This window comes from Gymnodraco acuticeps, unplaced genomic scaffold, assembly GCF_902827175.1.
Source record: "Gymnodraco acuticeps unplaced genomic scaffold, fGymAcu1.1, whole genome shotgun sequence".
Classification (NCBI taxonomy): Eukaryota; Metazoa; Chordata; class Actinopteri; order Perciformes; family Bathydraconidae; genus Gymnodraco; species Gymnodraco acuticeps.
The window spans coordinates 1,191,284-1,209,886 of record NW_022992090.1 but is presented as its reverse complement, the minus strand read 5'-3'; the positions used below and the strand labels follow the sequence as shown (position 1 = coordinate 1,209,886).

The following is an 18,603-nucleotide window of genomic DNA, read 5'->3' as shown; positions in this document are numbered from 1 at the left end:
GAGGAGAATCAGTGGAGTTCTCCTCACACCACAGCTGTCTTGTGAGTGACCGCCGGCGTTAGCTACAGTTAATGTTAGCTAACGTCAGTCACATCACAACATTGTGAAGTTAGCTATCATATATCAGGCTATAACTAAAGTAGTATTGATAATATAGTAACGTTACTGGCAGGACTGTTGATACTGATCCATAACAGAAACGAATGTGCAAGTATCAGCCGCATCTCGCGTTACCTAATGCAACTCCACACTACGTCTTACGGTGCTGTGTACCGGAGGGGAGAGAGAGAGGAGCGAAGGGTAGGAGAGAGAGAGGAACGAAGGGGGGGAGAGAGATGTAATGTTTGATAGGCCTCAGCTGAGAGTATGTGCTGCAGGGAGGTGGATGCACCTCGCACAACGCACCCAGGAACGAACGCTATCTCCGGTACTTTTCCTGTTAGGGAAACTGTGGACTCGATGTCCTGACAGGCTGGAGTTTGTGCAACCTGCACAAACACAAGCTCACCATGATTAAAAATGGTGAAATGCAATGTAAAATTAGAACTTGGAATTCTACCGAGCAGAGTTCCCGTTAGCCGGTAATTACCGGACTACGACCGGTAAAATATGCTGAAGACCGGCAAATCTAAATCTCTCCGGTCAAAGTGTCCGTTCAAAATAATTTCCGTTTAGCGCAATACCACATCAGTTGCGCAACTTGCGCCATTTATGTGACAGACAAGAATAGTCAATTATAATGTCTAACACTTATGTGGAGAAAGAGATGTCCTGTGTGGGTTGATTGTGCGTTGATCTGTTGGTAATGCCTCGGGGTTCCGGTGGGCATGTAAACAAATGCATAATGCTGCGCTATACTTTGTGGCCTCACCAGGTTGCATAGCGACACTTATTGTTTAGGTGTCTTTTAATAAGCAGGTAGTCCTATCATTAGCTAGAACTAGCTGGATCTGATCGATATGGACATAAACGGAGTGAAGTCTAATCTGACGGGAGAGAGAGATCAGCTGCTGCTGACGAGTCGACACGCAGCTCTGCATGATCACCTGCAGCAGTGAGCGGACAAAACACACACTTCAGGTTAGAATATCACACGTAGCTATTTTAATGACCTCTCAAACTACCTAAACTATAGATATGTTTAGTTTTACTGTCGGGTCACTCATTACTGATCCGCGAGCTGCATGATACTGACGGGCTGTCAGGAGAGGGAGAGCACTCCGTTTATTATTCCCGTGTTATTGTAAATTACTGTTCACTTTTGAATAATGTAGTTAATCTACTATAATTAGTTTGTTTAATATTGAATCATATCAATTTGTTTTAAAGCACAATAAATAACAAAGACCTTTGACTGGCACTTTTCTCATTTTGTCCGGAAGATTTAAACTTTAACGGACATGTTGACCGGCGGAAAAATATTCTAACGGGAACTCTGCTACCGAGACCAGCGTAGGCTACTTAGCGAGAAATGTTGAGGCTGCACATATGTAGACTCCGCGGTCTTAAAATCCCCACAATGCTTTGCGCACGAACCAATTTCCAAATCTTTGGCGGAAATCGTGCTCCATTTAAGGTGGGGCCTCGCATATGACGCACACCTGCACACCTGTTAGCCTGTTCCACAATTCTTCGTTTTCCGAGGCTAGGAAGGATTCTTGCCTCGCTTCTGAAGCAAGTGACTCGGAAGACTATTGAATGTGCTACCAAGCAAGCGTCCTCGACATTGAGAAACACCCAAGGAGTCCGAGAATGTTGCTCCCCCATGTGACGTAATATGACGCGTTTGACGTAAAAAAAAAACTGTTTTTAGTAGCAGAGCTCAAAACAGCTCCTTTCCCCTCTGATTTCCTGCCCTTATGTCTCGTAAAACATATCAAATCCTGCATTAACTTTTTTAATTGTAATTTTCAGGCAAGGTTAAGCATAAATCTAGTAAAAAAGAAAACCTGCAAGTTGCTCTTTAAGTGTGTTCTATAGGTTTTTGTGCAACATTCTCTCCAAAGGCTTGAATCCCAAATGAACACCAGAGGGAGTTCATCACACTCACTGCATGACTCCTTTATTTACTTCTGTAACTCAATGACATCACTATGTAACACTTGTGAACCTGATATGTAAGGATAATATCATAATAATTACATTTTCTTATTCACTTTTTTTGTCAACAACCAGTTTGCGTGATTATCCTCAGAGGAAACCTAATGCATAATAATAATGTCATTAATATGTAAATACATGATTCTACCGATCCTGATGGAAAGGTGTTATTAGTCACTTTGTCAGAAGCATCTTAGCATTTTACCATCGACATTACACAGACTCAAGCTGAGGTCAGGAGTCAATTGCTTGATTATGTAGCCCTGATTGACAATGGTTGATATTCAACTAGCCACATGCTTAAATATGATAATTAGAATTGTAGTGTTAGGGTTAATGGATTCCACATTGTACATAGACTGATAACAAAGGAATGAAGAATGATGAACATTACATTAAGCTACTTGATTAGTTTGTAGACCTCGAGTGTTGTTTGTAACTTTGTCAACCAACTTTTACATGTATGACTAATGAAACATTTTAGACTGTAGCTAAAACTTTGAAATGCCAGTGCATAATTTCATTGTATTTCATGGTGGCTGGAAATATATTTATTCACCTCTAAGTGATACATTGCATCCCAGTGAATGGCCTCTGGATAGCTCCTGTCTACAACCTTTTTGGATTTGTATACAAAACATCCCACGAGCCACTTTCACATTGAAAAAAATACAAAATAACAATTTGTTTAGCCTTTTTGTGTAACTGATGTTGTAAAGCCACCCACTGAAATGGCAGTCTGACAAGTTGTTCACATTTCATTCAGAAGCTCCATGTTTTGAGGCTTTTAACTCACTCACTCAGTTCAGCAGGTGCAGTTTCTTCTGTTGCTCTGCGTGTCTGTGCTGAGGCTGCATAGTTTCTGGTGCTGTACTCCGGCTCTGGTACATTGCTTGTGATGGATTGAAACATGTATCGATTTTCCCCTGACCTTGTATCTCTCCAGATTCTATCAGTCCATACTTTGCTGTAAAAAATCTCAAATGTACTATGTTTTCTTTCTGAGGAAGCTCTAACCTTCAATTACACATAGATAAGTTAAGTTAAATAGAAATACTAACGGTGAGAACAGGTAAGTTGCAAACTGGCGAAAGTATTTTTCATCAAACATAATATTCCAGTTATGAGCTAAGGTTTTGCCCTGTGACTTTAATTGAATGGTAAATGGTAGAAACAACATTTATAACGTACTGTAAATTCTGGGATCACAATGTTATCATAAAAGACTGTTAGAGTTTATTTTCCGGTGTATAAATATATCATTATTTCATATAAAATAACACGTCAAATAAATCATGTGACATTGTGTTAGTATGAATGTAGGCATTGAGCAGAATAATTAATAAAGGTGCAATGTTACATAGCATACCTTGTATTTCTAATTGATATACTTATATGACTATATTTGATTATTTTGCATTTAAAAAAGTCTAGTTAAATCATTGAAGATCAAGAAACATTAACCCAAAGGTCATTCTAAATGTCTGCTTTAATATAAATATTTGTATTTATAATATTTGTTATAAATGTTTCACACATACAGCAGGGGTCTGCCTGGCCGATAGTACATTGTGAGAGAGTGAGGTTATGTATATGTTTTGAGAATGAGTGCTTTTGTATGGGTCCGACACGCTGTGTTGATCCTCTAAAATGCCTTTCTCTGTGATTAAATGGTCTTCTGTTACTGTGAAGCCACTTAAATGGATTTAAAAGTAAAGCCAACCAATCCTGTTCTGCTGATGGAAGCAGAAACCTGGAGGGATTATCAACAACAGATTTAATAGATGAAATGGCTGCAACTGAGAGTGTCACATCACTTGATCCTATCATATCACCTTTTATATCCGATTAATATTTTTGCTTGTACTGTATCGCAAATCCCCCCCCCCCCCAAATAATTCCAAACCCACTCTGATGATTAAAAAAACAGTGAAAATATATTGAAACTTCACAACATTGTTATGCTTGGTTGAGGTGGCAAATGTAGTTTTTCAATAAATACAAGATGTGATACAGTGCAATGGAAAAATATTTTAGTGAATAAATGATGAGGAACATCAAGCATGAGACTTCAACGTCAACTGAAGTCTGTGCTCCACTGAAGAGATACACAATTGCGTCAGGTCAACGGTCTCCTCTCGCTCCATACAGATGTAACCTTCCTCACATTTACATGAAACAGCAGTAATACATTGTTTCGATCCAGTTTTCTAGGCTGGGACTTGGACGCTTGAATTTGATTATTTTCCTTGACTAAATGTTTTATTGAACAACCAACTTTTTCAGCTGACTTTTCAGGACTTTAAGTGTATTTAATGAAACTAGCAAACTACACAGCATTCTTATATTGAAACCTTTATTGCAAAGTCTTATCAGCCACTTCTAATTTTCAAGAATACATCACGTTTTACATCAAGGCTCACAAACATGCTTGGAATAAACTGCTAGTCCTTTGTCCTCCTGCTGTTGCTGTCTAAAACTGGCCACCCTCCTAGACTGGAACATACATCCATCAGCAGGACTGTCTCTGGGTGTCTGCCTCTATCTGTCTCCTTCTGTCTCTGTCCCTAACTAATGCACTCAGTCTCTATCAGAGATATCAACTTCAAACTGTGAACAATACACAGTGCGAGTGGAGTGTCTTGTGAGGCCTCGTGTTATCTCAGGAGCAAAGCCTGCTGGGCTGTTTGAAGTGTAAATAAACATGGCACTGAGATGCGTCAGTGATAAAACAACTCGTCGGCCTTGTAAGTGTCTTCAGTATTCACTTGTAGAGTGTCTACAACCACCCTGGACATTTGCTGACAGTTTGTCATTTTAAATGGGTTACATGGATGTGTGCTCAAGCAGTTCATTTAATTATGTATGTTCTTATGTATTTAAGTCTCCACACTTTATATCTACAACTTACAGTATCAAGCTGTTTTCCCTCTATTGCAGTGTAAATAGATATCCATTATATAACCTACAGGCAGATAATAAACTCGGTCACACAGAGACTTATACAGCTTTTATGCTTTTTTCATTCATTTTTTCTCTAAGGAAACTTAATTGTTATAGCCTGTGTTAGGGCTGCTCGATTATGGCAAAAATCCTAATCTTGATTATTTGGGTCAATAATTGATATCACGATTATTAAAAACGATTATCTATTTACTTTGAAAACATCCATTTATTGAAAAATAAATTGAACAGAATGTTTTTAACAGTTGATTACCCTGAACTATAATTCAATGGAAAAACCAATACAAATGTTTTTTTTAAATAATAATAATAAAACATTTTTTTTAGATTATGTTGTTTTCATAATCGTTGCAAGCCAAAATCGTAATCGCGATTAAAATACGATTAATTAAGCAACCCTAGCCTGTGTAGCTGAATACAGTATATGAGGAATAGGAGCGTTATCCTCATCGAATTTAGCCTACATTTTCACCTTGATGCACCTGTTTTACAATCTAGATCATGTATTTCTTCAAGTACCCTATCAAACGTCAACAAAATGAATATCCATCAAGAGGAGTATCCTGTAGTCTCCTCATCTTTCATAAAGCCCAGAAACGTTCATCCTTTCTTCATCCTAATGCAACTAATGTCATTAAGACGCCACTTGAGCCCATTTGGTGCTGGGACTCATTCCCAGCTGCCTCCCATTTGACAGCTGCCAACATGTTCTTTCACTCACAAGCTGCACAATTATTTAGCTATTTTCACATTATTGTTGAGCCTGAATGATCATCTCCTCAGTGTTTTGGTGGTGCAGTGTGATTTTGATAATGTTTTTGTTTTTTAAAGAGTTTGTTTGGCAACACAGCAATAACAGCTTTTGTCCCTAGCTTCTGATTCAGCGAAAGCTTGTGAACTAAGCTTTTCAAGTAATTCCTGAATCAGCACAACACTAGCTTCTTGCTTTGTGAAACAGGATAATTAAACAAGCTAACAAATGCACCGACAGCAATGTGAAAACGGACTTGCAGTTTAAAAAACTTGAGACACAATACAACATATATTTATATTCAAGTGGCTGTTTGTTGTTTTCCGATTAGCTTTTCGGGGTAACACCTGTCCGACTCCCAGGACATAGGCGGCTCTCATAAGCCCCCTATTAGCAACTTATTCCAGTCGGCATTCTTCTTCCTTTCCAGTGTCCTCAAGTGTCTGTGACCTTGCAACCCATTTGCACATTCTTGTAATGGAAAAACATTCTCGCAAGATATCCTTCTCTTCAGCACTGTTTTGCAAGGACACATATACGCTTAGTCTTGTATGGTATCAACCGGGAAAGTTTTGATTGGTTCAATAAACACAAAAACACCAAATATTTTTTCAAACTATTGCGGAATGATTCTATCAGACCTTACTGTTGTACTGGCACCTTATGTTTTGCAATACAATGCTATGGTGAAATGAATCATAGGATTGACACAGCAATTATTTTAACATAACTAAAGCCCACTACATGTTCCAGGCTAATTGCGTCTAAATCTAGGCATTGTATCTCCCAAGACACAAGTTTCCACATTCATACTAGAATATCAATTAGACATATTAATGTATCAATATGTTCCCTAATAGATCCCTAGTCTCAATTAAAATATAAAATGTGTGTGCTTCCTTTTTCTATCCTCTTTTTTCCTAACCCTCCTCTCTACAACAGCGAGTGCTAAATGATCTTCCTGTCTCTGTCTGTGCCCGTCTGTGTGTGCAGTCGTCTATGCTGTGTATGAATTGTATTAGGCTTCATTTGTATGTGTGTGTACCAACATGTCTGCCCTCTGCTTGCTCTCCAGCACACTCCTGCAAGCAGCCGCGGAGCCCGGCCAACGCTGACGTTGTGGGTCTAGACCTGCCCTCCTACGGGTACACCCTGATGTACTCCTGTCAGCCGGGTTACTTCCTCTCCGGGGGTTCAGAGCACAGAGTCTGCCGCTCTGACAGCAGCTGGACTGGCAAGGTGCCTGTGTGCAGAGGTACGCTGTTGGCAGGGGTCTGCGGGGGCAGGTGATGGAGAATGAGGGGTGGAGAACGAGTTCAAATGAGGGGAAGATTTAACATTTCTACAAAAGTGTAGGGTTTTTAGGATTTGGCGCTTAGTATCTCAAAATCCACTTTGTGACATTTGCAGTCATGTTCACTGATAGTTGAGACAAATAAGACACTAATCAAATATAAGGAGATGTTTTAGTTTCTGTGATGTTTTTTCAGTAAAGCTACTGTGTCACTGTACTGTCAGCTAATTAGAGTCTGCATCTTCAGTTTATTTTTTAACATGTAGCGTCAACGGAGTGGTGATTTATACATGTTTGTGTAAACTGAGCAAAAGTCCCAGAGTTGTTAACAAGTGAGGAAGAGTTTAAAGTAGTCGGCATGTTATGGTTGTTTACTTTTCCAACATCCTCCTGCAGTTCAGCCCAGCTGTGTTCGTTTTTGTGACTTACATACTTACGTTCCTCTGCAGTCGGATCCAAATCACAAGAGAAAACTGTCAAACCCGTAATGGGAATACCAAGCCCAAAAATAAATGGTGAGTTTTGAATTTCACAAGCTGTTGAACTGGTAGCTACAGAAATCTGCGGCACTGACATTTTTTTATTACCGTGGCTTCATACAGTATGTGTGTATCTTTATCAGAATCATAAAGGTTACACTTACTTTTCAGCTTCTAGTTTTTAATGCTGTTCCTCAAAGTCAGCGTTCATTTCAGTGGAAATCAATAATTAATATTATATTAACTTCTTGCAGATTATTGCATTATTCATGTAACCGTTAACATTATATTTATTATGTAAATATTCATTTATAGCACCTAATCTGCCCTGAGTGTTATTTAAAATGTAATTGCATAAAGAAAGAATAAGAACGTAGGGTTGGTTCAGATAACTTTAATAGAAAATAAGAAATGACTACAATTGACCAGCTTTATTGTTTAAGAAACCTCCATAAAAATTAAATCCGACACCGACCTTTAAGCCAGGTTTCAACTTTGCCATTTATGTTTCATTATTTTTTCAACCTGCAATACTAAATGCAATTACACCAGCATTACCTATACTTTGATATTTGAACAAAGATGGACATAGTAATAAACATGTCATTATGAGCATGTCAACATGCTGACATTTGCTTTGGCATTTAGCTCAAAGCATTGCTGTACCAAAGCATTACATTACAGAGCCGACGTGGTCCTGGACTCTGTCTGTTTCTGTTAAGATAGTCAAAACCCACACACACAAGTGAGAGATATTACTTTGGTATAAGTCTTATCCTTGAGACCAACAGGTTTAAGTATTCAGCTAAAGGTCAAAGCAAACCATTCAAATGTACGGAGGAAGGTGAAACTGTACTCTGAAAGAATATGCAGGCCGCTTTTAGCAACGTATAGATTTACATCTCACTTAATCAGTTTCATACAAAGTAATACACTGTTGGCAAATTCAGTTGTTACAAAAATGTGATACACGACATCTAAGTACACCACTTAACCTTAACTTCTTTTTGTGCCAGCCATAATTATTCAGACTTATTATGAGCTTTGGTTAATGCCGTTAATGACAAGCAGTCGTATAATTGATTCATAGCTTCCTACGGAATATATTACCAGTAGATAATGACAGTGGTGTGAAAGTTCTATTATAAAGTTAATCAATGCAAAACAATTTCCCAAAATCCAGAGTTATCTTCTCCTGAATGCATTTAATTATCATTAATTGAGATTGCCAACGCATATAAGAAAAAATGATATAACTCAAACTGAGTGAAAAGACTGTTATCAGCTGTTTGATCCCACTACATATCTAATTACCATTTTGCAGCATGGGTGCACGTGTACAGCCTGCATTGAAAACACAATATTCATTTATAAATAAGATAAACAGAGATGTAATGAGAGTGATTTTCATACCTTTTTTGATACCATATGTAATGGTATTATATATTACAGTTATTTAATGATGTTTTTCTTTCCTGAAGTTCCCGATGATGTCTTTGCCCCTGATTTCGTGTGGAAGGGTTCCTATGACTACAAAGGCCAGAAACAGCCGATGACTCTGACAGTCACAAGCTTTAATGCCACAATGGGGAAAGTCAATGTAACTTTGACTGACAGTAGCATGGAGTTTCTGCTCTCTGGTGAGTCATCTATAAATCATCTGTCTTCTACTTCCTCCCCTCTCCTCCTCTCTCTACCTCCGTGTGTCCCTTCCATTTATTTTGAGGCTGCCTCATGTCAATCAGTCAATCACCAAATGATCTCATGCATGAGAGTGGAAATTAACTATTGGCTCTAAAGGCGGATGTTTTAGTCTGCCGGCTCCTGTCCTCCCTCTTCCCTTGCTGTTCTCTTTTCTCACTGCTCACTTACTATTCTCTCTAATTTCTCCACTAAGTTCTATCCGCTACTTTTTTCTCATCCCTGGCACTTGTTTTTTTCCCTCATCTCTTTATTCGCATAATTTCTCATGTTGCCTCCTGCCCTCTACCTCGTAGGAATGTACAAGCGCCAGGAGGCCCGGCTAATGCTCCTGCTGTACCAGATGAGAGCGCTGGCCCACAGCTCCTTAAGCAGGATTACTGATGAGACCTGGGCAATGGACGGATTTGTGAGTATACACAGGAATTTGATGCAGCTGGCAAGTGATCTTTCAAAATAACCAAGAGCTGTGACTGTCTTTTTTCTTATATTATTTAATATGTCTTTCTTGTTCAGTCTGACAGACAGAAATAGTACATGCAATGGGGCAGTAACTGCTTGGGAGCCAAACATGAGCCTTTTCTTGCACTGAATCACTCCAATGTTTTATTAATTTGGGTTTCTCATCCTACTTACACTGCCAACACAAAAAAAGAAATCACAATACATGAGAAGAAACTGTGACAACAAGCGGAGGAGTCATTTCCTGGCTTATTGTTTGTTTTTGTTTACATATTTCTGGCTGTACATCAGATGCACCAGTGGCTCTGCTTAAACCATTTCCATATTCCCGCTTGACTATTTGCTAAATAAACTCAGACGCACACCTGACATCTAAGGGACGTGGAATAACTGCTGTACAATTTCAGATGGTGGATTTGAAGTTCCTCATCTAAAATAATCTTCAAGGTCCACTTTATCAGAGCGGGTGGCAGCTGCCAAGCTATTGATAGCACACCGCACAGCTTCTAAAGCAGGGTTTAGAAAAACAAAGACAGAATGTGTTGAATATCATACTAACTACAGTATCCTGGATGTTGTTTTAGATGTGTCGTGAATAGATACAACAATATCTAAGTGCCAACAACATCGGATTTTAGTAATGCAGTTGAAACAAAACAGGCAGGTTTCTCAAGCTTTGTGTTGTTTATTTGTTATCTTCTAGGTTTCAGCTGAGCCTGAGGGTGGCAGCTATGTGTTCCAAGGCTTCATACAGGGCAAAGACTACGGACAGTTTGGACTACAGAGACTGGGTAGGTGTCATTTTAAATACACTGTTGCCATTACCAATCGAATATGGAAGAAGAGTAAAGAAAAATATTCTTGCATTTGTTGTGAATTATTTATGTTATAGCAGTTTTGACACTTGAAGGCTATTTGCAAATTCATCTGCTGAAGAGGAAAGTTTATAGATACTCATCTTAAATCTGAGTGTGACCCACACGTACAAGCATGATTTGTGACACCACAAGAATTTGAGGTCGCGTTCACACCTGCCTTGTATAGTCCGGTTGAATCAAACCCTGGTGCGTTTAGCCGCTTGGTGCGGTTCGTTTGGGTCGGTGTGAACGCAGTCTGAGACCTCTGAAGTGAACTAAACAACCGGACTCTGGTCCGCTAAAATAGGTGGTCTTGGAGCGCTTGCTAGTGATCTCTGGAGCGGTTCATCGCTGGTGTGAACTGTGAAGGTAAACTTCTGTTGTTGCAATGTTGAGGTAGAATGAAGGAGTCTGGAACGTCGATTAGCCAAAGCACTAAGAGTTTATTGATCACAGTACATTAATTACATACGGCCGGGAGATCATCTTAGTTTCCCACCGTCCCGTGGTCCACCAAGATCATTTCTGCCCCAGAATAGACCCAACACGCATCAACATGAGGAAAGGCGGGCTCACAGAAAGCCCGCGTTTACCTAATCAATAGCCGATGAGAGACAATGAACTACTTGTCTCAAGAGATGCAGATAGCCTGAAACCTTCCCCCCACAGGATATGGGAGAAGCGTTTGACCTGTGACCTCAACTTACACAGGAGTCTTTGACTGACTACAAGCAGATGTTTGCAGTATCACAGATTCTATAAAACAATAAGAAGCTCTATAAACAGATCAGATTAAAATATTCTCTTACATGAACGCAGTCCGCACCAAAACATAGGAAGCGTAGTAGGCCTATACGTGTCACAAGAACGCGGATGTCTTCAAAATCGTTTGTGAAAGAGTGAAGCAGAATGAAGTGTTGAACAGTGTCGTGTAAATTAAAAACAACTGTCAAAACTATACATAAAAGTCAGAGCCACCTGTCGTCGGTGAAACCCCCTCCTTACTGCAGAACGTCTCATTATATGTGTTATAATGTTTTTTATCGCACGTTGTCTGATTATATAATCACATGCGCCGTCTGCTAAAGTCCATTGATATGCTCTCCAGATTAACAACAGCATGAAAATAACCTGTGCAATCTGATATTGACCATCCATTTGTTTTTGAAAACTGTTCAACTGGATTTGTATTCTTGACTTCAGAGTTTATCTTCAGCATAAACGTTTTCTTTTTATAATAAGCAGAGCTAGATTGCAGTTATAGAGAGGGCCACTGCCGAGTCATGCCATTCAAATGATGGCACCATTTGTCTGCAGTATTTCATAGACCCCTCCCCCTCACAGCAATATGACATATGCTGCCACACATTGTGTGAAAGCTTGGTTCTGTGTGACTAGAGTCTGCACATATACTGTGAGTGAGCAATACAAAGTCAAAGCCCTTGCCTTGTGTCACAGAGGAACATAAACACAACGTTCCCATGTGGTGATCTGTGCTCTTTAATGATCAAGACAGTAAGCTTACATTGTAAACCAGCAGCATGCCTGTTAGAAAACCAATCTGCACATGTATTCAGGTTATTATGAAGTTATAAAAACGTTAAAAATGCAATCACCTCATTCAAAAACGGTCTGATTGTCACTGATGTTCCCACTGAGATGGGGTTTTCTTTGCTCCTTTTCTTTGGCATTATACAAGAACAAATATACAACAGAAAACTGAAACCCTTAAGGTTTAAGAAAATGTGAGTTATATGGCTCACTCCAAGATTTGTAACCCCTCCTTTGCAAAAAAAAACTACTTCATTTCTGCTCTGGATTGACAGGATACATACTTTACATGTATAGTGTGTCAGCCACTGACATACGGCGCAAAGTGGATTATTCCCTTCCACATCATCGTCCTTCATTATTTTGTGTTCAACATTCATGTTGTCATCATCTCTTCAACAAGATTATCACAGTGATCGTTATCGGTAAGTTAATTATGCCTGGCGTCTTTATCAACGGGCTGCCACGTCTCCGACTTGTCATCACTGTGATCATCTTCCTCTTCATCATCATCACCATCATCATTATCGTCACCAGCAGAAGATACGTAACTTTCTATTTTTCCATTGACTTTCTCCAGTTTGTTGCATTTAATCATCTGAATATTTTGATGTTCTTCGTTAACATATTCTCTATTTTTCATATTATTTTGTTAAATGTACTTTTTTTCTTCCAGGTTTGAGCGTGAGAGAGAATGTCACACTCGCTGACCCTGAAACCAGCGGCTCCACCAACAGCAGTTCTGTTGCTGTCGCTATCCTCGTGCCTTTCTTTGCCCTCATCTTCGCAGGCCTCGGATTCTATCTCTACAAACAGCGGTATGTACCCCAGTGTCTTCCATACTTCCATCCAGTGTTATCCCATTAAATAGCTACTTTGTTCTGGGTCTGTGCTATTCCCACATCAGAAAGAAAGTTCTAAATGTTCATGAGTCTGTGCCTCCTGTTCAGTTCAAAAGTTATTAAACAAATATTTGATGTTGGAAAGTTTTCAGAAACCCAGATTTAAGTAGGCATTTTTCCGGTTTGCAGCCAGAGGAAATGCAAGTCAAGATGAGGTAGATACTGCAAAACGGGTTCTCACTGGATACAGTAGCTTACTTGTGAGAGGCTTCAAAGCATGATGCAATTTTAGTCAACATGTTACCGCCTTGCACAGCAGCATACGTCAGGCAAGAGAACCACTTCTTCATTAAGATAATGTACTGTATGGAGACGGGTACATTTGGTTCTTATTTACACATATCTCTTAAAACAGTACATCGACGCAGAGCCTGTAACGGGGCATTGGGTCTCCTCAGACTGATCTTTTCAATAACAATTACCATTCAGCCTACTGCAGCTGTCCAAACCAAGATAATGGAGACATGTTTATTGGATTGGAAGGAGGAGAGATAATTAGGATACTGTCTCTGAACTAATATGCAACCTCCTTTGTCATTCCCTCAGGAAAACAGATAAAGCGCAGTACACAGGATGTTCTGTCCACGAGAACAACAATGGACAGGCAACTTTTGAGAATCCCATGTACAACACTAACACAAAAGCCGCTGAGGGGAAAGTTGTCCGCTTTGACCCGAATCTCAACACCATCTGCACCATGGTTTGATGTCTACAGAGTATGAGAGATGGACAGAAGGGGAGAGAGACATATAGAGGGAGAATACAACTTCTCCTTGTTTGCTTAACATTAATATATCGACATATTTATATTTTCCCTGTTTCTGATGGCATACAACAAAGACAGAGATTTGCTTCAGAAATATAAAGCACACTATCAGCAATGCTTGCGGCATTTGCAATCGATCATATACAAAAGGTAAAGAACTAAAGAAGAGAGGAAGAAGAGGTCCCACACCTCCCGGATCTTCCCGTAGCGCGGAGGAGAGAAGTGTTCTTTACACTCTGTGAGTGTTGGCTTTATGAAAAAAAGAGCCTCTGGCATATAGATAAAATAGAGTATTTTATGCTCTGTAGTATAAATATAGAGGGGTTACTTCACAATGCCAAATGAAAAATGAAATTCTTTCCTTACAAGAAAACAGCCCAAATCTCAACCCTTTTTGTTTTCTTATCCTCGTCTCATTTATCCCAACTAGAGTTATTTCTTTCTTATGGAGGTAAGTAGCCTCTCACCTGTGAGTTGAACAATGTTGTCTTTAAATTCTATTTTCCAGGCAGTGAAGTGTGTGTGAGAGGAGATGAGGATGAAGAGAAGAAACTGCCTCTCTTTGAATAGCATTTGCCAATACACAATTAAGAGGTATAATGGACCATATAACTTTGAACAGACCTCTGTCTGTTCAAAGTTGTATGGTCCATTATACCTCTTAATTGGACGGTGCCTCCTACTGACAACATTTGTGGCCAGTGATTTAATTACCGAAGTGCAGTATAATTTTTTGGAGTGCGTTTGAGAATGCTAGGGCTTTTGTTGTTACAGTGTATGGTCTCTGACAACAATAGAGTGTGTTTTGCCCACGAAAGATGTAGTAAACATTAGGGTTTATTATCACATTGTGTGCAATGAATTAGTTTTTGCCAGAAATGTTTGAGTATGAGATTACTGCACCTTTCAGTATAACGGCCCGTCCACACAGCGGCGTTGGAAGCTTCTGCCCATTCACTTTGAATGGGGTGACGTCAATTTTCGCCGAACTGCATTGTGGGAAGCAGAGCGGAGCTTTCCTGGCGTTTTAGGCTGCAAAAGTTGAGCAATGTTCAACTTTTGAAGCCTCGGCAGAAGCGTCAGCCAATCAAATCCCGTTTATGCAAATCTGCCAGCACAAGCTGGCAAACCGCGTGTATGCTGGGAGTGATATACCGCAGTTCATTTCCATATTCCAAAGAAAATGGAGGAGAAATTAGTTATTGCGGTAGCAAATCACCCGTTTCATTACGACCAGTTCCTATTTACTTACCGGGATACAAACCGGAGGAACCAGGCATGGAGGGAGGTGGCAGAGACAGTGGGTGAAACTGGTAGGTTTTCGCCTGTTTGGGGAGTTTATATCCAGTTTACTTCGTTTTTTTTGCTTTGTATGTCGGGGGCGGGAGATTCATGTGATTGGTTGTTGCTCGCGTTGCTCGCATAAACTCCCCCAAGCTTCAGACACGCCCACCTCCAAGCTTTTTCCAAAGGCGCTGTGTGGACGGGCCGTAATGGTCACGTAGGGTACATCCAGCTATTTAAGTTATGAAACTATTATTTTTAAAATCATTTTCCAGTGTCCCAAATAAACCTAATTTGATGTGAATAAACCCCAGCCTTGAACCTGTATACATCATGAATCTCAAAGTAGGAGTTCCTTGATTATTCTTTCAGGTTTTATAGAATGAAAAGTCGAGAACATACAGTGCACAGTTCCTAAAGCTTGCCATGTTTCCCAGAAGTTTATTTAAGCCTGGATGTCGGTGAAAATAATACAAGTGCAAAGATGTGTCAGTGAGCACTCGGAGGCTGGGAGTGTATCTTGTTTTATGATGATAAAAGATTTGACATGCGGTTGCCTTTCCTTAAAGTATTTCCAAGACATAGCAAGTGCAACTTCCACATGATCTCGGATTTCTCATTAACAGAGCAGTGTTTGCGTTTCTATAATTCTTTTGGGAAACTGTGCCTTAGTCAGTTAATCCTCGATCCATACTCCTACTCTGAGATGATTGATGAATACACGGCCAGGGCCTATTGTATTGACACAAATGGTTACGTCCATGTCTTACTGACCCATCAGCTTCTGCCAACAAATGTACAGTATACATACAACAGTTTGCACACTTTACCAGGCGCCACCATCAGTATTGTACTACCATTCAACTACCACGTATGTTTTAAAAATAAAAAAATGAATGTGACACTCATCACATTCCTACATCATTGCAGTGCCTTGAATACTGTATGGGCATATGTTTTAAGGGATACATAGCATTTGCATTAGTAAAACTGTACATGAGTGTAATTAATCTGCACAGTTTGCAATGATTTAGCTGAGTGATGTCAGCTCTGAGGGTTTATCGAAGAATAGGTTTCTCTGAAAAGCAGAACATAGTTTCATACCTGTGCATGTTGGAAAAAAGTGATCCAGTATAGCAATTGCTGCTACATGTATAGTACTTTGTATCACTATGTTGATTCCTGTCATTGCTGTTACATTTTGTACATTTATACAGTTTTGATACTTTATGGCATTCTTTCGAAAGATGTCTTGTGTTATCGATATGTAATATATTTTGCGAGTTCATATTTCTTATGGATGAGAAAGAAATGCACCTGGTAAACACAGTACACTAAGTCAGTCCCACATCCGACTCTGGAGTAGAGTGGAATGCTTTTAAATATATCACACAATTGTTATCCCATTCAAAAACCTGTGTATATGAATATGTACATATTACAAGTTTTGTAAAGAGATATATTTTTTATGCAAATAAAGCATTTGTAAGTTATTGAATATGTTGTGTAAAATTTCACTTGTAAATGTCATGTAAGATCAAAAAAATGTTTTGTATTTTTTCGTTAAAAGCAATGTATAAATCCTTAATTTATATATAAAATAATGAAATGCTATGTTGCTATTCTCTTTATTAATAGAGATGTCGTAGCTTGGTCAGGTCTCGGATACACTCCTCAAAAAGAAAAAATGTTGCTATGTTCTAAGCAGAGTGCTCTTATCATTCGGTCTGCTGCTTCTCTAAGTTGCGACTTTTGCAGATTTTGTAATGAGTTTTACACTTGCTGACTTGCCTGGTTAGGACAAAATAAGCACTGATATTATCTTTGTCAAAGGGACACTGTAGATCTTTAAAAGGCTGCCTGTTGTTGCTATGCATTGTGGTCAATAATCCTTGTTAACATGAACACCTTATGCGAGCAGAAATTCAGTCTCAACCTTAAACATTTGAACAGAAGTGAAATGGTGGTATAATTCTACTTCCTATCAGCAGTCGAACTGCAGCATTGGCTACTCTGAGTCTGGTTTGTCTCATTTTACCTGCCTCTCTCTGTCAACGTCAGCGGTTACAAATAGCTGACATTTACTCCAGGAAAGCACCAAATGAACTGACATTTGAATGTACTTTGCATGTAATATGAATTCAGCATTTCTTTTCCAAACTTTCAAAATGGGCAATTTTGATGATTGAGCCTTCATGGACTGTAGAGGTAGTGCTTCAAGTCTATTATTATTTTCATTTATGAAATGAGCATCGAAGCGCTTGAGGGTAACATTAATTTGCTTTTTGCAGAAATCTACCATGGATGAGATGGATCTCTGCGTGAAACTGTATATCTCCCAAAAACAGCGGTTGTCTAAGAATAGTTGTGTAAAAGTTATTTAAAGTTCAATGTTCAAACGCATCAAACAAAGTATAGTGTCAGAAACCATAGAAAGGGGGAAATATTTGGCCTCCGAACATCAATCTGAGAACGACTGGATTGAAATACAGTAGGTGGATAATTGCCACATACTTGATAACATGAAGAAGTGTCAGTTCGACAGAACATTATCTAATTTACTAAGATCAAGATAATTAGAGCAATCAAAGCAGAGATGTTCAGACAGGGAGTGTGACTGAGATCAGAGCTCTCAATAGAGAACGTTTGAAGAGGGCCCATACAAATCAAACAACATGCACATGACTGGCAGGAACACGTTTGATTTCAGACTCTGGTTAAGCATATACTTTAAAGTCTAATCCTGGGATTTGTGTATGGATTAGAAATATTTGCCCGAAGGATTTTTCATTGAAGTTACTCCGAAGCTTCATCAAGCAGATATTACCCAAAGGGTGATGATGTAATGAAAGCTGGTGCTATAGGCGGAGATGTCAAATAGACTCAGGGTGTTTGTTCGGAAAGGGTGTATGCACAGTGTGATTCAGTAATAGTAAGACATTACTAGACATTAAACATGGTTTTGACCCCGTGTTTGCTCTTAGAAGAGCATGTAGCCTCTTTTAAGCTCTGGTTTCTGGAAAATCCTTTGAGTAACCCCTCTGGAGTTCAGCAGCTGGCCTCTGCTGCACATTGTGGTATGTCATCTGACAAATGGCTCAACGGAGATCTGGTGACTGAGCAGGTTTGTCCTGTTCATGGAGGCTTCTGATGGCGTGGGCATGTGCCTGTTGGAGAACAATTGGTTTGCGAGGTGCATGTGCGGATATAATGAAGGGATGTTCCTGGCTGCCTCTCATCTTCAGATACCCCGTGGCGTTCCTCCACTTTCATCAAGGAGCTGAATATGTGCCGTGAAATCACACCACACAGCATCGATAGCAAGTGTTATTAACACATTGGATGATAAATGGAAGCACTGGCAATTTTCTAACATATATAATACGACAGGGATCTGAATGAGCATTGTTGATATAGCCCTCTAACCAGCGGCGCCGGATTCATTTCAGAAGTGGGGGGGGCAAAAAGTGCGTGTGTATGTGACATAGCCTT

The 18,603-nt window shown here is 39.5% G+C and overlaps 1 protein-coding gene across 3 annotated transcripts in view; it reads left to right on the top strand.

The window, feature by feature from the left end:
* The window catches only part of LOC117537447 (CUB and sushi domain-containing protein 3-like), a 268,893-nt gene extending 254,036 nt beyond the window's left edge, over nt 1-14,857 (top strand). For all 3 annotated transcript variants that reach the window (XM_034202669.1, XM_034202670.1, XM_034202668.1), the window contains exons 64-70: nt 6,891-7,070; nt 7,559-7,624; nt 9,070-9,228; nt 9,586-9,698; nt 10,455-10,542; nt 12,836-12,977; nt 13,608-14,857. In XM_034202669.1, the coding sequence (XP_034058560.1) occupies nt 6,891-7,070; nt 7,559-7,624; nt 9,070-9,228; nt 9,586-9,698; nt 10,455-10,542; nt 12,836-12,977; nt 13,608-13,767 (908 nt within the window). In that variant the 3' untranslated portion in view covers nt 13,768-14,857. The remainder of the gene's footprint in view (nt 1-6,890; nt 7,071-7,558; nt 7,625-9,069; nt 9,229-9,585; nt 9,699-10,454; nt 10,543-12,835; nt 12,978-13,607) is intronic.
* The last annotated feature ends 3,746 nt before the right edge of the window (nt 14,858-18,603 follow it).